The sequence below is a fragment of the Indicator indicator genome, chromosome 36 (assembly GCF_027791375.1).
Source record: "Indicator indicator isolate 239-I01 chromosome 36, UM_Iind_1.1, whole genome shotgun sequence".
NCBI lineage: Eukaryota > Metazoa > Chordata > Aves > Piciformes > Indicatoridae > Indicator > Indicator indicator.
In genome coordinates, this window is record NC_072045.1 from 629,445 (window position 1) to 648,499 (window position 19,055).

At 56.5% G+C, this 19,055-nt stretch overlaps 1 protein-coding gene across 1 annotated transcript in view; it reads left to right on the forward strand.

Annotated features, from left to right (window-relative positions):
- The window catches only part of LOC128978327 (ceramide synthase 4-like), a 32,168-nt gene extending 14,196 nt beyond the window's left edge, over window positions 1-17,972 (forward strand). Inside the window, exons 3-10 of the mRNA XM_054396200.1 lie at window positions 361-479; window positions 4,870-4,927; window positions 7,355-7,405; window positions 8,989-9,081; window positions 10,148-10,276; window positions 11,617-11,723; window positions 12,491-12,647; window positions 17,781-17,972. Of these exons, the coding sequence (XP_054252175.1) occupies window positions 361-479; window positions 4,870-4,927; window positions 7,355-7,405; window positions 8,989-9,081; window positions 10,148-10,276; window positions 11,617-11,723; window positions 12,491-12,647; window positions 17,781-17,972 (906 nt within the window). The remainder of the gene's footprint in view (window positions 1-360; window positions 480-4,869; window positions 4,928-7,354; window positions 7,406-8,988; window positions 9,082-10,147; window positions 10,277-11,616; window positions 11,724-12,490; window positions 12,648-17,780) is intronic.
- The last annotated feature ends 1,083 nt before the right edge of the window (window positions 17,973-19,055 follow it).

A 19,055-nucleotide genomic window follows, 5' to 3' on the forward strand; every position in this document is an offset into this window, starting at 1 on the left:
TTGCTGCACCCCAGGCTCCCATTGGCTCTCTTGGCCACCAGGGCACTTTGCTGTCCCATGCAGAACTTGCTGCCCACCAGCACTCCAAGGTCTTTCCCCATGGAGCTGCTCTCCAGCAGGGCATCTCCTAAGCTGTCCTGGTGCCTGCTGTGATCCCTCCCCAGGTGCAGGACCCTGACCTTGTGCTTATTGACCTTCAGTTGTTACTGTTCTGTGGCCAAGGGTAATTGATTTCCCTTTTTGATTTGACTCAAAATCTTTGCAGTTGGGAGCTAGGCTAAGGTTCCACCTTCAGACTGTAAGAGCAGCTCATCCCTTTGGCCCTCCAGGGCTGACCCCTCTGGCTGCCCTCTCTTGCAGGCGGAGCTGCTGAGGCTGGCAGGGCAGTGCCAGCTGCCGCTGCGGACGGTGGAGCGCTGGTTCCGGCGCCGCAGGAACGCAGACAGACCCTGCCTCTCCAAGAAGTTCTGTGAGGCCTGGTGAGCAGCAGCACCTCCCAGCAGCTGCAGGAGCCTTCCACCAGAGCTGAGCTCTGCCCTCCTGCCCCCTGTCCCCATGCAGACAGCATCTCAACCTTCCCTGCCCCGCTTGGTTCTTCTGCCTCCCTCTGCTGCTTCTCTGTTCCTGAACCCTCCTGGCTCTTATCCTGCTTCTTCTGCCTCCCTCTGCTGCTTCTCTGTTCCTGAACCCTCCTGGCTCTTATCCTGCTTCTTCTGCCTCCCTCTGCTGCTTCTCTGTTCCTGAACCCTCCTGGCTCTTATCCTGCTTCTTCTGCCTCTCTCTGCTGCTTCTCTGTTCCTGAACCCCCCCTTGGCTCTTCTCCTGCTTCTTCTGCCTCTCTCTGCTGCTTCTCTGTTCCTGAACCCTCCTGGCTCTTATCCTGCTTCTTCAGCCTCTCTCTGCAGCTTCTCTGTTCCTGAAAACCCTTCTGCCTCTTCCCCTTTGTTTCTGCTCCCAAGCTTCCTTTCACTCCTGGCTCACCCTTATTCCCCACAGAGCCTCTGCACAACAGCCCCAACTCTCCCAGCCTGTCCCCACAGGGGAGGTTCTCCAGCCCTCTGATCATCTTTGTGGCCTCCTGTCCAACAGTTCTATGTCCCTGTGCTGGGTCCCCCCAGGGCTGGCATCCTGCTTTGGGACAGAGCTGTGCCTGACAGACTCCCTTCTGCTTTGCACCTTGCCTCTTGCTGCTCTGCTGCTGCTTCAGCACCTCCCAAGCACTCAGCATTCCTCTGCCCTTTCCCATGACTTCTCTTTGCTTCACTGCAAACTGATTCCCTCTGTTGCTACTCTTCTGCAGCTCCTCTGCATGCTGTTGCTTTCAGAGCTCACAGGCAGGCTGTGTTCTGCTCTCTGTTGACTTCAGCATCCTGAAAGTCAAACCCCAGCACCTTTTATAAGCAGAAAAAGAGACTGGGTGAAAGGAGGAGATTTCCAAAGAGGAGGTGGCAGCTGGTGACAAACTCCCCAGGAGCCAGCAATGGTCCCTGGCAGCCCAGCAGGCAGCTGAGTGCTGAGCTGCATCCAGAGCAGGGAGAGCAGCAGCACAGGGAGGGGATTCTGCCCTCTGCTCTGCTCTGCTCAGACCCCACCTGCAGCACTGCCTCCAGCTCTGGGGACCCCAGCACAAGAAGGACCTGGAGCTGCTGGAGAGGGCCAGAGGAGGGACACAGAAAATATCAGAGGGCTGGAGAAGCTCTGCTGTGGGGACAGGCTGGGAGAGTTGGGGCTGTTCAGCCTGGAGAAAACTCCAAGGAGATCTCAGAGCAGCCTTGCAGTACCTAAAGGGGCTCCAGGAGAGCTGGGGATGGACTTTGGACAAGGGCTGGGAGTGCCAAGGTGAGAGACAATGGCTTTGAGCTGGGAGAGGGGAGACTGAGATTGGAGATGAGGAAGAAATTGTTGAGAGTGAGGGTGGGGAGAGACTGGCACAGGTTGCCCAGGGAGGCTGTGGCTGTCCCCTCCCTGGAGGTGTCCAAGGCCAGGCTGGATGAGGCCCTGAGCAAGCTGGGCTGGTGGGAGGTGTCCCTGCCATGGCAGGGGTTGGAACTGGGTGACCTTTAAGGTCCCTTTCAACCCAACCCATTCTGTGAATCTGTGAAAACTCTTCTTGGAAAGAGCTGAGTGGAATCCACCTTATTAGGGAGGCACAAAATAAATCTCCCCTTGGCCAGTCCTGTGAATGTCATTTCTGGAGAAGCTTTCCACAGCAGAGGGTTCTCCTGAGCTTGACTGAAATGTGAGTGGCTGCTCTGCTGTTCTTGTAAGGCAGTTAAGTAATCCTGAGAAAGTCCCAGAGATGAAAGAAATTTAATACCTGCAGTACTGCTCGTGTCTGGAAGTGCCTCCACAGGGTGGGCAGCAACCTGGAGCTAATCACTCATGCTCCATGTAGCATCCAACCTCCTCTTGGACATCAGGAGGAAGTTCTGCACCATGAGTGTGGGGAGACACTGGAACAGGTTGCCCAGGGAGGTGGCTGAGGCCCTGTCCCTGGAGACATTCAAGCTCAGCCTGGATGTGTCCCTAGGCAGCCTGCTCTGGCTGGAGCTGTCCCTGCTGCCTGCAGGGGGCTGGACAAGATGCCCTTGGAGGCTCCCTTCCAACCAGATGCATTCTGTGAAGCTGTGAGGGAAAATCCCTGCTTCAAACCCCTGTTTGGAGTCTGTGACTGGTTAATGATATCCCAGAGAGCTGCAGTTACAAATCCCTCCCCAGCTGGGCAGAAGGAGTTGGAGAGCAGCCCTGCTTCATCTGCTGCCTCCAGGGTGAAATCTCAGCTCCTGTGTGTCCTGCCCTGGGTGCCCCTGCTCTGGCAGGGGTTGGACTGGATGATCTCCAGAGGTCCCTTCCATCCCCTACCATTCTGCCTCTGCTGTTCTCCCTGCACTGCCTGCCCTGCAGTGAATGCTGACAGTGCCAACTCCCAGCAGAGGCTCTTCAGCCTCAGCTCAGCCGAGCTGCTCTCCCACCACTGCCCTCTGCCTCCATCTGCAGGCAGAAGGCTGAGTGTCTGCTGGAGCTCCTGGGGCTTGCACTGGCAGCTGGAGCCTCTCTCTCTCTAAATGTCCTCATTTCTCATTTGTTCTGGAGGCTTTTGGCAGCTGAGGGATGCTAGAGAGAGTTTCCCTGCTTGGGGGACTTTGCTGTGTTTAGTCTGGTCCCAGCTTATTTGTTCTGCTGGGTTGAGTTTCTTCTCCTTCCCTGCCCCCTGTGTGTTCAGTGTGACCTGCCCCTGCCCACTGCACTTGGCAGGCACTTCTCTGCTTTAATCTGGGAAATCGTTGCCAGCTCTGGGCCAGGGCCAAACATGACACTAATTAATTGCCTTCTTGTAATGAACTTGGCAACCCTGACCACCCAAAGCCTAGGAGAGAGGTTGGCAGAGTTTGACTCATAGCCAGGTGTCTGCTGGGGCTGGGAAGGTTTGGGATGAGTGTCTGTGCAGCCTGGAGAAGAGAAGGCTCCAGAGAGACCTCAGAGCAACCTTCCAGGACCTGAAGGGGCTCCAGGAGAGCTGGGGAGGGACTTTGGACAAGGGCTGGGAGTGCCAGGACCAGGGGCAATGGCTTTGAGCTGGGAGAGAGGAGACTGAGAGTGGAGATGAGGAAGAAATTGTTGAGAGTGAGGGTGGGGAGAGACTGGCACAGGTTGCCCAGGGAGGCTGTGGCTGTCCCCTCCCTGGAGGTGTTCAAGGCCAGGCTGGATGAGGCCCTGAGCAAGCTGGGCTGGGGGAGGTCCATGGCAGGGGCTTGGAGCTGGATGACCTTGAAGGTCCTTTCCAACCCAACCCATTCCATGAATCTATGAACTCCACCATCTCCTTCAGCCTCATCTTCTTCAGCCTCATCTCCTTCACCCCCATCTCCTTCACCCCCATCTCCTTCACCCCCATCTCCTTCACCCCCATCTCCTTCAGCCTCATCTCTCCTCTGGCTGAGGGCTGTCCCTCTCTCCCTTTTCCTGTCTACAGGGGAATGCCTCACACCAAGGCTGAAGCCTCCTGGCAGATAGAGGATCCCAAGTGCCCAGGGTGCTGCTGTCCCACCTGAGTCATTCCAGTAACCACTGCAACCTGTCCCACATCCTTGCACAACCTCCCTGCCTGCAGGACCTAAGGGGAAGGAGGTTTCAGACCCTTCCTGGTTATTGATCAACCACAAAAGGCTCTGTGCAAAATGAATCCCAGAATGGTTTGGCTTGGAAGGGACCTCCAAAGCTCATCCAGTCCAACATCCTCCCCTAGAGCAGCTTGCCCAGAGCCCTGTGCAGCCTCACCTGGAATATCTCCAGGGATGAGGCCTCAGACACCTCCCTGGGCAACCTGCTGCAGTGTTCCAGCAGTGCTCCTCAAGGTGCAGGACTTGTTCTTCACGTCCAGTCTAAATCTCCTCCTCTCTAATTTACTCTTAGTCTCCATTTCCCAATCAAACACCTGCCCAGGCTCCTCTCTTCTGCCCTTCTTCTGCTCCTGACTTCAGGCACAACCCTACCCCTCTGTGAAGCTCTCAGTCCTGTGTCCAAAGGTGGCCTTGGTGGCTTCAGCTTGGCCTCTGGCAGCTGATTCTACCCTTCTGGAGCTGTGCATGCAGTGCAGGCTTCTTCTCTAGGCGCAGCCTGGGTTCCTGGGGCTGTGCTGTGGGAGTTGAGAGATGCTGTGACATGTCCATGGCCTTGGAGTGTGCCAGGACCCCAGGGAACAGCTGAGAGGCAGGAGAAGCTCAGAGGATTTTCTCAGTGCCATGGCAGGGGGTTGGAACTGGATGGTCCTGAAGGTCCCTTCCAACCCAACCCATTGTGTGAAGCTGTCAGTTGGAGGCTGGTGGTTGAGGGCTGGTTTCTAACCTGCTTTGTTTTCTTCCTTTGTAGCTGGAGGTTTGTATTCTACATCATCTCCTTCTTCACTGGCCTTGCTGTCCTCCATGATGTGAGTACCACAGGAGCAGTGCCAGCTGCTGGTGTGCCCAGCCAGAGCCTGCCAGAGTGGCAGGGCCTGGGCTCAGCCCTGTCCTCTCAGCCCTTGCCAGAGCTGTTCCCAGCAGGGCAGGGAGTGGCTCTGCACAGCAGGCAGCCACAGCCATACTGCACCATGCTCACTCTAAGACCTCCAGGAGCTTCCTCTCCTCTGGCAGAGCAGAGGACACCAGAGCCCTCTCCAGCCTCACCTTGAGGATCTCCAGGGATGGAGCCTCAGACACCTCCTTGGGCAACCTGGTGTTCCAGCAGCCTCCTGATGCAGAACTTGTTCCTAACATCCAATCTAAATCTGCTCTGCTCTAATTTGAAGCCATTGCCCCTGGTCCTGTCCCTGCAGGCCTTTGGGAACATCTTTCCTGTAGGCCCCCTGCAGGTACTGGAATGGGTTGTCCAGGGAGGTGGTTGAGGCCCCAGCCCAGCACTGGCAGAGCAGAAGACACCTGGGGGTTGTCAAACAGTGGAACCCAGGGAGGTTGGTTCAATCTCCCTCCCTGGAGGTGTTGCAGAGATGTGGTGCTGAGGGCCATGGTTGAGCACCAGCCTTGGTGGAGTTAGAGCATGGTTGGCCTAGATGAGCTTCAAGGTCTCCTCCCACTGGAATGATTCTGTGGTCCTGTGACTGCAGAATTGCATCTCTGGGGGCAGGGGATGGGACACTGAGCTGAGGTGGAAGCTGCAGGGCCTGTCTGAGGTGAAGAGCTCAGGCTTGCTTTGGAGCTGGGGCTGCAGTTTAATGGTTTTATTTATCCATTTGCTTCTCCTTGCCCAAGGTGTGCCTGGTTGAGGCTGAGGTCTCTGCCTTTCCTCTGCTTTAATACAGCATTGATGCAAACTGAAGTGCCTGAGCATGCAGAGCAGGTGCTGGGAGCCACAGGTGTGCTCTAAGCCCTGAGCTGTGCTCACTAAGCTGGGACCAGGGGCAGCAGGCAACCTCTGCTTGTGTGGAAGGATTCCCCTGATGTGCTGAAGGCTCCCTGGCAGTGTGGAGAGGTTCCCCTGGCAGTGCTGAAGGCTCCCTGGCAGTGACCACCTCCCTGGGCACCACTACCCATGGCCCTCAGCACCACTAACCACAGCCCTCAGCACCAGTACCCATGGCCCTCAGCACCAGTACCCATGGCCCTCAGCACCACTAACTGTGGCCCTCAGCACCACTACCCACGGCCCTCAGCACCACATCTGTGCCTCCCTGCAGCCTCCTCTCAGGGAGCTGGAGAGAGCAATGAGGTCTCCCTCAGTCTCCTCTTCTCCACACCAAACACCCCCAGCTCCCTCAGCTGCTCCTCCCCAGCCCTCTTCTCCAGACCCTTCCCCAGCTTTCTGTCCTTCTCTGGACCTGCTCCAGTCCCTCCATGCCCTTCTGGGAGTGAGGGAAAAAACTGAGTCCAGGATCTAAGGTGGAGCCTCCCCAGTGCCCAATCCAGGGGCACCATCCCTGCCCTGCTCCTTCTGCCCACACCATTGCTGCTCCAGGCCAGGCTGCTGGTGTCCTTCCTTCCCCATTGGGCACTGCTGGCTCCTCTCCAGCTGCTGTCACCCAGCACCCCCAGGGCCTTTTGTGCATTTAGCTCTGATATCCTGAGCCCTGGAGATCTGTGAGAGTAAATTGTCCTTACAGAAGTGGCTTGGAACATGTCCATCACTGTTTGCTCTGGGACATGTCTGTGCTGATCACATCTGGGCACAGCAAAGGCTCAGACCATGCTCCATGGAGGAAGAACTCCTGGGGACTTTAGCTGCCAGCTTTCTATGACAGTTTTGAGGCTGCCAAGTCCTAAACTACCAATTCAGGATCTTCTCAGGGGCTCATTACCTACAGACTGCAGCATGAGCTCAGCAGGGCTCTGATCTAGTGGAGGATGTCCCTGCTGACTGCAGGGGGGTTGGACTGGGTGAGCTTTGGAGGTCCCTTCCAACCCAGACCATTCTGTGATTGTGTGATCCTCACCATCAGAGGAGAAAACATCTTCCTGGCAGTTTTCAGCCTTCTGACTTGTGTGGTTGGCCAGAGCACAGAAGTTCCTGCTGAATTCCCTGTAAGAATATGTTAATACCTTCAGAATATGTTACTGTAATTCAGAACAGCTCCAGCACCACCCAGATGTGCAGAAGCCTGCAACAAGTTGGTAGAAAGTTCTTTTGCTTGGAACTAGGCTAAGCAGCAAAGGATATGGGAGTGTAGTAGCCACAGACTGGCAGTGTCACAGGGACCTGGCAGGGGAAGCCTCTCAGCAGCTGAGCTGCAGACACTGTGACCTGCTCTGCTTGTCAGCAAACACAGCAAAGGCTTCAGCAGGAGCAAAGGGAAGGAGTTTGGCAGCTGGCAAGAGGAGAACTCCTCTGGCATTCTCACCTTCCTATTGTGTTTTCTTTGCAGAAGCCTTGGTTTTGGGACCACAGAGAGTGCTGGACAGGATACCCACAGCAGGTGAGTGGTGCAGGAGGCACAGAGCTGCTGCTCTGCCCCAGGGGTGGGAGTTGGATGCCTGCTGAAAACCAGGTCCTGTTGGTGGCAAAAGGGAGTGCACCAAGTTGGATTCAGACTCGAGAGCCCTAAGAGCTCAAAGCCAGATCCTCACCAAGGGAGGACCTCTTTGTACCTGGAGTCATCCAAACAGCAGAGGAGGAGGCAGGAAAGCAGGAGGGAGCTGCAGAATAAAGGCAGAGTTCTGACCAGGTGAGCTAAGGAACTGCAAATGGGAATGCTCCAGGGCTCTGTGGTTTCTAGAAGCAGCTGAGGGCCACAGAAGGATTTGTTGCGAGAGAAGATGAGGAGAGGAGAGGAGAGGAGAGGAGAGAAAAGAGGAGAGAAAAGAGAAGAGAAGAGACAAACAAGACAAGACTTCTGTGGAGAGTCTTCAGAGCAGAGGCCATGGTCTGAACCCTGACTTTCCACTGTACTGAAGACTCCTGTCCACAGAGCTCTCTGAGGAGTTCATTGCCCAGTGGCACTGGCAGCTGTGCCAGCAGCAATCCAGCCTCATTGCCCTGAGGTTCAGAGGATGCTCCCTCACAGTTTCACAGGGAGGTTATCCCTGCTCCTGGAACTTGAAAGGGTTAGGAAGGAGCTTCAGCCCCTGAGCACAGGGCCTGCTCTGCCTTTCCCCTTGTGCTTTTATGTGCTCTGGATGCTCAAGAGGAGTTTTGGCTCTTCTATAGCAGGAGCCTCCCTGTGTCACAGAACTCCAGAATGGCAGAGGTTGGAAGGGAGCTCTGGAGCTCACCCAGGCCAAGCCCCCTGCTCCAGCAGGGCACCCACAGCAGCTTGCCCAGGAGCACAGTGCCCAGGGGGGTTTGGAAGCTCTCCACACAAGGAGACTCCACAACCTCTCTGGGCAGCCTGCTCCAGGCCTCCAGCACCCTCACACCAAACAACTTTCTCCTCCTTGAGTCCTGAAAAGGGAATGATTGTCCAGCTCCTGCTCTGTTCCATAGTGAAATAGGTTAGGTGGCTTCTAAAGCTCTCCACTGCTCAGGAATGTGCTGAACAAACCCTAAAAGTATTCTGGGGGTTCCCAGTGGTTCCCTAAGTGTTGGTGTGGCCAAGGGGAATGTCCCTTGCTCTTTGCTGCCACTTCAGCACAAATGGCATTTAGAGCCCCCTCAAAACCTCCCCAGAGGCCTCTTAGAGAGACACCAGAGCCCCTCTGAACCTCCTCAGATACCCCCCAGGCCCCCTCAGAGACCCCAAAACCCTCCTCAGAGCCCCCAAACCCCTTTTAGAGATCCTAAACCCCTCCATACCCCCCTTGAGCCTCCCCCAGTCCCTCAGAGCCCACCAAAACCCCCTCAGAGACCCCTAGGCCCTTCAAAACCTCCCCAGAGACCTCTCAGAGAGACCCCAGAGCCCCTCTGAACCTCCTCAGATCACCACCTTGCTCAGCTGAGTGTCCTCCAGCTGCAGGGACTGGATTTGGTGTTTGTTTGGCACTGTTCTGGTTAGGAAGTCTTCACTCCCAGCCCTGCTCTGCTCTCCCTGGTGGATTTTCATTCTCTCTCCCTCTCTTACAGCCTCTCCTACCCTCCCTGTTCTGGTACTACCTGCTGGAGCTCTCCTTCTACTGGTCCCTAGTCTTCACCCTGCCCTTTGATGTGAAGAGGAAGGTGAGTGGCAGGGAAGAACCCAACTCAAACAGGACCCAAGCTGAACACTCAGTAGAGTGATCTCCAAGAGCAGGGGGGTGGTGCTAGCCTGAGGATTTGGAGCCCTCTGTCCTTGTGCATTCCCAGGAATTGCCTTCTCCTGTCACTGGCTTCTCTGAGAGGTGGAGAACACAAACCCTGCCACAGAAAGCTGCAAACTTCTGCAGAGGTCTCAATCCAAACTTAAAGTTGCTCTTCTGGGCTGCAGTGCTGATAAGTGAGAGAAGAGCTGGTGCTGTGTGCCCTGACAGGCAGGGTGCTGGGTGAGAGTCACAGAATGGTTTGGGTTGGAAGGGACCTCATCCAGTCCAGCCCCCTGCAGTGAGCAGGACATCCTCCACTGGGTCAGGTGGCTCAGAGCCCTCTCAAACCTGACACAGCCACATGCAGCAAGGCTGGGAAGACCTCCTGACAAGTGCAGGGTGGTTGTCAGCTCCATCAGTGAGCCTGGAGGTGCAAACAGGTTGGCAGGCAGAGGGCACAGAGCCCTCTGGACACTCTGGAAGCTCTCTCATCAGCCTCTTTGTCTCCTGCTTTGCACCATCAGCAGACCATCACTGGTGGAGGGAGGGAGTGTGCTTTGTTCTGAGGTCCTCAGCTTGCACCAGAAGCTCCCCAGCCCTGGCTCTCTGGCTTGCCCATGGTCTTTGGAAGAGGCTCAGATGGGCAGGACTTTGGAGTGGGAGGTCTCTTAGTGACCTGGGAGTGAGGATTCCCTGCTGCCTGCAGGAGGCTTGCTCCAACCGGGGCTAATTCACAGATTCACAGAATGGGTTGGGTTGGAAGAGACCTCAAAGCTCATCCAGTCCCAACCCCCTGCCATGGGCAGGACACCTCCCACCAGCCCAGCTTGCCCAGGGCCTCATCCAGCCTGGCCTTGGACACCTCCAGGGAGGGGACAGCCACAGCCTCCCTGGGCAACCTGTGCCAGTCTCTCCCCACCCTCACTGCCAACAATTTCTTCCTCATCTCCACTCTCAATCTGCCTCCTCAGTGGTGCATTAGGTGTTTTCTCCATTCCCACCAGGATTTCAAGGAGCAGATAGTCCACCATGCTGCCACCATCTTCCTCATCAGCTTCTCATATTGTGCCAACTACATCCGCATCGGGACGCTGGTGCTGGTGATCCACGATGCCTCCGACTGCTTCCTGGAGGTGAGCTCCACAGCCTCTGCCAGGCACAGCCTCCTCAGCACTGCTGCCCTTCAGCCCTGGGCTGTCTCCTGCTCTAGCACAGCCTGGGCTGTGCCTTAAGGAGTTTCACAGCTAAGTCAGGGCTGGCCTAGAATCATGGAAATGTTTGTGTTGGAAAAGGTCTCTGAGGTCATCCAGTCCAACCCCAACCCAGCCCCACCATGGGCACCAAACCAGGGCCCCAGGTGCCATGGCCACAGGGGTCTGGAACACCTCCAGGCATGGGGACTCCACCACCTCCCTGGGCAGCCTGTGCCAATCCCTGACCACTCTGACAGCAAAGAAAATTTTCCTCCTCTCCAACCTAACCCTCCCCTGGCACAGTTTCAGGCCATTTCCTCTCCTTCCATCACCTGATCCTAGGGAGCAGAGCCCAACCCCCACCTCCCTGCAGCCTCCTCTCAGGGAGCTGGAGAGAGCAATGAGGTCTCCCTCAGCCTCCTCTTCACACTGAACCCCCACAGCTCCCTCAGCTGCTCCTCCCCAGCCCTCTTCTCCAGACCCTTCCCCAGCTTCATTGCCCTTCTCCAGACCTGCTCCAGCCTCTCAGTGTCCATCTTGGGGTGGAGGATCCAAACCAGTACTTGAAGGGCCTGAGCACAGCATCTGAGGTGCAGCTTTCCAGACCCAGCCTCAGGTTTCCTGGAGGGCCAGGAAGAACTGTGGTTACCTGCCTGCAGCTGGTGCTGGATCTCCTGCCTGCAGCTGGTGCTGGGTCTCCTGCCTGCAGCTGGTGCTGGGTCTCCTGCATGCAGCTGCTGCTGGGCCTCCTGCATGCAGCTGCTGCTGGGTCTCCTGCATGCAGTTGGTGCTGAATCTCCTGCCTGCAGCTGCTGCTGGGCCTCCTGCATGCAGCTGGTGCTGGGTCTCCTGCCTGCAGCTGGTGCAGGATATCCTGCCTGCAGCTGGTGCTGGGTCTCCTGTCTGCAGCTGGTGCTGGGTCTCCTGCCTGCAGCTGGTGCTGGGTCTCCTGCCTGCAGCTGGTGCTGGGTCTCCTGCCTGCAGCTGGTGCTGGGTCTCCTGCCTGCAGTGGTGCTGGGTCTCCTGCCTGCAGCTGGTGCTGGGTCTCCTGCCTGCAGCTGGTGCTGGGTCTCCTGCCTGCAGCTGGTGCTGGGTCTCCTGCCTGCAGCTGGTGCTGGGTCTCCTGTCTGCAGCTGGTGCTGGGTCTCCTGTCTGCAGTGGTGCTGGGTCTCCTGCCTGCAGTGGTGCTGGGTCTCCTGCCTGCAGTGGTGCTGGGTCTCCTGCAGCCTGTGCAGGTGCAGTGCCTTGGGCTGCTGTTTTATTGTTCTTTCTCCTTGCAGCCAACCAAGATCTTCAATTACATGAAGTGGAAGAAAACCTGTAACAGCCTCTTCATGATCTTCTCAGCTGTCTTCCTCTTCAGCCGCCTGCTGGTCTACCCCTACACGTGAGTCTGCTGTGGGCAAGGGCAAGGGGATGGAAGAGCTGCTCCTGAGGGACTGAGTCCTTCAGCTGGGCACTGAACTTCCCCTGCAGCCTTTGCTCTCAGTCCCTCAGAGCCTAGGTCCCTGCCCTTTGCAGACACAAGGCTCTTGCACCTTGCTGGGGGCAGACTGGGGTGGTCTGGTTGGGGTTCAGGGGTAAAGTACTGCAGAGGAGGAGTCCTTGGTCTGTGGCTCTGCCCTGCTTGTTTCTGGTGGGGAACAAAGAGTTGGTTCAGGTGGTGTCTGTAAGGTGACTCACCTGAAACTTCCCTTCCAGACTTCATGAAAGGTCCTAACTCTTAGCCATACTCTGGGGGGATCTCAGAGCTGCCTTCCAGTACTCCTCTAGGAAAGCTGCAGAGAGACTTCTCCTGAGGGTGTCTAGAGCCAGGCCAAGGGGGAATGGTTTGGAGCTGAGGCAGAGCAGGGTTAGAGAGGAGCTGAGGGAGAAGTTCTTCAGTATGAGGCTGGTGAGACTCTGGCACAGGCTACCCAGGGAGCTATAGATGCCTCCTCCTGGGGGTGTTCAAGGCCAGGCTGGATGAGGCCTTGGGACACCTGAGCTGGTGGGAGGTGTCCCTGCCCATGGCAGGGGGTTGGAGGAGATGAGCTCTGAGGTCTTTCCCAACCTGAGCCATTCTGGGGTTCTTCTCTGACCAGAGCTCTCTGGGACTTACCACTGGCCCTGCTCCCAGCACACCCTCCCTCCCTGCAATCCCCTCTCTTGCAGAGTGCTGTACAACACCTACTATTACTCCATGGAGATCTTCCAACCCTTCTTTGGATACTACTTTGTGAATGCTCTCCTGGTCATCCTGCAGCTGCTCCATGTCTTCTGGTCCTGCCTGATCCTTCACATGGTCTACAAGTTCATCCTGCAGGGCACGGTAGGGATCACTTTGTCCCTCTGCACCACTGGACCAGTTTGTAGTCTCCTCTGCAGCACACTGGGAGGGAGGGTCCACACAGACTGCTTGGAAGCAGAGAGAGTCATCTGGGATGGATTCCTTCCTGTCCTGGTGAAATTATGCTTGTGTGTCCCTAACACAGCATCCCAGCATGGGGGGCTTGGAAGGGACCTCTGGAGCTCACCCACTCCAAGCCCCTCTGCTCCAGCAGGGCACCCACAGCAGCTTGCCCAGCACCACAATGCCCAGGGGGGGTTGGAAGCTCTCCACACAAGGAGACTCCACAACCTCTCTGGGCAGCCTGCTCCAGGCCTCCAGCACCCTCACAACAAATAACTTTCTCCTCCTGTTCAGGTGGAACCTCCTGGGGTCCAGTTTGTGCCCTTTGCCCCTTGGCCAGTCCCTGGGCACCACTGAGCAGAGTCTGGCCCCAGCCTCTTGCCCCCCACAGCTCCTTTAGCTCTTGCTGAGCATTGCTCAGCTCCCCTCTGGGGCTGCTCTCCTCCAGGCTCTCAGCCCCAGGGCTCTCAGCCTTTGCTCCTCACAGAGCTGCTCCAGGCCCCTCAGCAGCTTTGTGATCTCCATGGGACTCTCTCTGGTAGTTCTCTGTCCCTCTTGAACTGAGGAACCCAGAGCTGGACCCAGCCCTACAGGTGTGGCCTCACCAGTTCTGAGCTGAGTGCTGATCACCTCCCTCCATCAGCTGGTGACACTCAGTGCAGGTCAGGAAGGGCAAGGGCACTTTGTTGGCTCATGTTCACGTTGGACCTCTAGAGTTTTGTCAGAAGAGCTGAGCAGCCCCCAGCATGTCCTGGTGCCTGAGGTGGTTCCTCCCAGGTGCAGAACTTCACTTGTCCCCTTGCTGAGCCTCAGAAGCTTCCTGCCAGCTCCCTTCTCCAGCCTGCCCGGGTCCCACTGGGTGGCAGCACAATGCTGTGGCACATCAAGAACTCCTCCCTGCTCTCTGCCTTCAGCCAGCTGACTGAGGGTTCCACTGCTCCACCCTCCAGCTCCCTGCCCCCTGTTCTCTATGGATTGTCTTACAGTGCTGCAGAGCAAACATTTCTCTCTGAGCTACCTGTCTGCACTTTCTGCAGCCACAGGGTTAATGGTGTGCCCAAAGCATGACCCAGTCCAGACTGCCCCTAGGTAGTGCTGCCCATCTCTGTCAGACACAGATCAACCCTGGCAGTGTCAGAGAATGAATCCCAGGCCCTGAGCAGAGCTGTGAGACCACAGAATAGAATTGTCAGGGTTGGAAGGGACCTCAAGGCTCAGCCAGTTCCAACCCCCTGCCATGGGCAGGGACACCTCACACCAGAGCAGGTTGTTCAGAGCCACCTCCAGCCTGGCCTTAAAAACCTCCATGGATGAGGCTTCCACCACCTCCCTGGGCAACCTGTGCCAGGCTCTCACCACCCTCCTGGGGAAGAATTTCTTCCTCACATCCAATCTGAATCTCCCCACTTCTAGTTTTGCTCCATTCCCCCCAGTCCTGTCACTCCCTGACACCCTCAAAAGTCCCTCCCCAGCTTTCTTGCAGCCCCCTTCAGATACTGGAAGGCCACAAGAAGGTCTCCTTGAAGCCTTCTCTTCTCCAGACTGCTGCCCAGCATGAAATCCTGCCCCAGATCAAAGGTGTGACCTGATGGCATCAGGTGGCCAGGAACCAGGGACACAGTCCAGAAGTAGCCAAGTCAGTGCCTTATGGGAGTTGAGCTCCCAGCCCAGGCTGAGTTGTTTTCATTACCACCCAGGGGAGCAATTTTGCCTTGCAGGAGCTGAGCACAGCTGTTGAAGGCTCCTCTCCAGCTGTATTGTCCCAGATTTCTTTGTCTGCCATCCCCTGAGGGAGCACAGATCAAATCACTTGCAAATTAGGAAAGAGCATCTCCAGCAGGCAGGCAGTGAAGACACAACTGGAGATGTCCTTTTGGTGTTTTCCTGCCCCTGCTGTGCTGCAGTTGGTGCAGTGTGAGGGGGTGAGGCAATAAGCAGCAGCACTGGAAAGACAGCAGCCATCAGGGAGAAGAATACTGAAGCATATCCAAACTCTGTCCTGTTTCATCTAGAAATTGAACCAGAGGATTGTTTGGGTCAGAATAGGCCTCCAGGACCACCCAGTCCAACCCCAACCCAGCTGCACCATGGGCACCAAACCCTGGCCTCAAGTGCCATGGCCAGAAGGGTCTGGAACACCTCCAGGGATGGGCACTCCACCACCTCCCTGGGCAGCCTGTGCCAAGCCCTGACCACTCTGGCAGCAAAGAAATTTTTCCTCCTCTCCAACCTAACCCTCCCCTGGCACAGTTTCAGGCCAGTTCCCCTCCTCCTATCACCTGATCCTAGGTGCCACATTTGATGCAGAAGTCTTTGAGAGCTTCCTGTATGGCAGTGAGCAGGAAAGAAAAATGGCCCAGGCCAGCTGTGTGTCCATCACAAGCTGCAGGAGCCAAGGCAGTGTCAGCAGGCACACAGGACATGCTCAGCTGAGAGCCAGGATGCTCCTGCTCCAGCCAGGACTTCCCATTGCCTCCTGGGCCTTCCTGATCTCCACAGCTTTCCTGACTACAGCATGAGCTGCACCACCCTCTGCATGGTGTGCTCCAACCCTCAGTAATTAGCAATCAGCACAGCCCCTGAGTGCTTCCTGAGGCAGGCAGCCTGAGACACCTGCTAGTAACTCCTGACTCTCCTTGGTGTAACTCCTGGCTGGGGTTGTGACTCCTGACTCTCCTTGGTGTAAGTCCTGGCTGGGGTTGTGACTCCTGACTCTCCTTGGTGTAAGTCCTGGCTGGGGTTGTGACTCCTGAGTCTCCTTGTGTAACCCTGGCTGGGGTTGTGACTCCTGAGTCTCCTTGGTGTAAGTCCTGGCTGGGGTTGTGACTCCTGAGTCTCCTTGGTGTAAGTCCTGGCTGGGGTTGTGACTCCTGAGTCTCCTTGGTGTAAGTCCTGGCTGGGGTTGTGACTCCTGAGTCTCCTTGTGTAACCTGGCTGGGGTGTGACTCCTGACTCTCCTTGGTGTAAGTCCTGGCTGGGGTTGTGACTCCTGACTCTCCTTGGTGTAACTCCTGGCTGGGGTTGTGACTCCTGAGTCTCCTTGGTGTAACCCCTGGCTGGGGTTGTGACTCCTGAGTCTCCTTGGTGTAACCCCTGGCTGGGGTTGTGACTCCTGACTCTCCTTGGTGTAACTCCTGGCTGGGGTTGTGACTCCTGACTCTCCTTGGTGTAAGTCCTGGCTGGGGTTGTGACTCCTGACTCTCCTTGGTGTAAGTCCTGGCTGGGGTTGTGACTCCTGACTCTCCTTGGTGTAAGTCCTGGCTGGGGTTGTGACTCCTGAGTCTCCTTGGTGTAAGTCCTGGCTGGGGTTGTGACTCCTGACTCTCCTTGGTGTAAGTCCTGGCTGGGGTTGTGACTCCTGAGTCTCCTTGGTGTAAGTCCTGGCTGGGGTTGTGACTCCTGAGTCTCCTTGGTGTAAGTCCTGGCTGGGGTTGTGACTCCTGAGTCTCCTTGGTGTAAGTCCTGGCTGGGGTTGTGACTCCTGAGTCTCCTTGGTGTAAGTCCTGGCTGGGGTTGTGACTCCTGAGTCTCCTTGGTGTAAGTCCTGGCTGGGGTTGTGACTCCTGAGTCTCCTTGGTGTAAGTCCTGGCTGGGGTTGTGACTCCTGAGTCTCCTTGGTGTAACTCCTGGCTGGGGTTGTGACTCCTGACTCTCCTTGGTGTAAGTCCTGGCTGGGGTTGTGACTCCTGACTCTCCTTGGTGTAAGTCCTGGCTGGGGTTGTGACTCCTGACTCTCCTTGGTGTAAGTCCTGGCTGGGGTTGTGACTCCTGAGTCTCCTTGGTGTAAGTCCTGGCTGGGGTTGTGACTCCTGAGTCTCCTTGGTGTAAGTCCTGGCTGGGGTTGTGACTCCTGAGTCTCCTTGGTGTAAGTCCTGGCTGGGGTTGTGACTCCTGACTCTCCTTGGTGTAAGTCCTGGCTGGGGTTGTGACTCCTGACTCTCCTTGGTGTAAGTCCTGGCTGGGGTTGTGACTCCTGACTCTCCTTGGTGTAAGTCCTGGCTGGGGTTGTGACTCCTGAGTCTCCTTGGTGTAAGTCCTGGCTGGGGTTGTGACTCCTGACTCTCCTTGGTGTAAGCCTGGCTGGGGTTGTGACTCCTGACTCTCCTTGGTGTAAGTCCTGGCTGGGGTTGTGACTCCTGAGTCTCCTTGGTGTAAGTCCTGGCTGGGGTTGTGACTCCTGAGTCTCCTTGGTGTAAGTCCTGGCTGGGGTTGTGACTCCTGAGTCTCCTTGGTGTAAGTCCTGGCTGGGGTTGTGACTCCTGAGTCTCCTTGGTGTAAGTCCTGGCTGGGGTTGTGACTCCTGAGTCTCCTTGGTGTAAGTCCTGGCTGGGGTTGTGACTCCTGACTCTTGCTGGGTGTGAGGCCTGAGCCTCACCCTGTGGCTGTAAAGGAGGAGCACAGCATCTGGGGGCTCTTTGTCCTTATCCTAGGATCATCAAGTCATTGTGCCTGGAAAAGACCTTTGAGGTCACTGAGTCCAACCCTTAACCCAGCACCACTAGCTCTGTTAACCCATGGCCCTCAGCACCACATCCACACAGCTTTTAAACCCCTCCTGCCCTGCCCTGGGCAGCCTGAGCCAGGCCTTGCCAACCCCCAAGGGGAAGAAATTGTTCCTCATGTCCAACCTGAACCTCCCCTGGCACCATTTGAGGCTGCTTCCTCTTGTCCTGCCACTTGTTCCTAGGAAGAAGATCCCAACCCCAGCTGGCTCCAACCTCCCTGCAGGGAGCTGTAGAGAGCAATGAGGTCTCCCCTCAGCCTCCTCTTCTCCAACCTGCACACCCCCAGCTCCCTCAGCCCCTCCTCTCAGCCCAGGGGCTCCAGACCCTTCTGCAGCCTCATTGCTCTTCTCTGGACAGGCTCCAGCCCCTCAGTGCCCTTCCTGCAGTGAGGGCCCAGAGCTGAACACAGCACCCCAGGTGTGGCCTCCCCAGTGCTGAGCACAGGGGGATGATCCCCTCCCTGTCCCTGCTGCCCACCCTGCTTCTGATCCAAGCCAGGAGGCCACTGGCAAACTGTTTGTCTTGCTTCTTCTTTCTGTTTCTGTAGATGGAAAAGGACATGAGAAGTGACACAGAAGAAAGTGACAAGGATGAAGAAAGGGAGAAGCTGAGAGAGAAGGAGCAGAATGGGATCAGCCATTTCAGCAGCACCACGAGCAGCAGCCCCACGCAGAGGAATGGGTCTGGGGTGCTGAGCAGCAGGACCCAGCTCACCAATGGCCACCTCAAGGAGCGGTAGCTGCTGCCCACCAGCTGCTGGAGCCCCTCCACCCTCCCTAGAAACAGTTCTGCTCCTTGTGTAGCTAATTGGAGTGCAGCTGCAGTAGCTCAGCTGAGCCCCTGCCTCCCAGCAGCAGAGCCTTGGTGGTCAGTGATGTGTGGAGGAAGGTTTGGGTCTGTCTCCAATAAAAGCTTAACTGTAGGTCGTAGCCTTGAAGCAGCTCAAAAGGGATCCAGGTGGAGTGGCCTGCCCTGGGCTCTGCCATAGCTGTTAAATGTCTTAGCCCTGAACAATGCCTAGAGCAAACCTGTGGATAAACTCTGGCACTCTCAAGTCTCAACCACCTCCTGCTGTGTGCTGGAATCTCTTTAGCCTTGATCAACCTCTGGAGGCCCTGGCCTGTTGCCACTCCTGGTTGTGGCTCCCAAAGAAGTGTGAGACCCTGACTCTTCAGGAGGGGACACCTCTTTGACAAGACAGAGTGCCCCCAACCCCCCAGAGAATGCAAACTGGGCATGGAAGGAAAGCTTTGGAAAGACAGAGAAGAAAACATTTTCTTCTCCAAGGAAATGCTGCTGTGAGCCCTGTGGAAAAGCCACCTCTGAGCCAGCTCTCAGGTGATCCTTTGAACCTCTCTCAGAAGGAACCAGGTGAGAAGAAGGGAGGTGACAAGGAACTAGACAGCCTAGGGGACACCACTGGTGATGTGCTCCTGTTCCCACCCAGTGTGACTGGCACAGGAAATGTTTGCAGTCAGCTCGTGGCAAGAAGGCTTCGGCCCTGTCCTGGGAGGATTTCTGCTGAGCCCCATGGGATGATGCTCCAGCATGGCCTGCTGGCTCTGGGGCCTCAGGAGCAGGCAGGTGAAAGCAGCCATCCCTGGAGTCATGATGCAGCTCTGGTGCCCTCTGGTCAGCTGTCCCAGCTCTTGGCTCCGCTGCAGTCCCACACTCTGGGTCCTGTAATCCCTTCAGAGTTCCCTCAGCAGGACCTGGATGTCTCCAACCTGGTGTCTCCAACCATGAAGCTGTGACACCCAAGCATGATCAGCTTGACTGCCACCAGTGAGGACTGGGACTGCCCAGGCCATGTGGACATTTC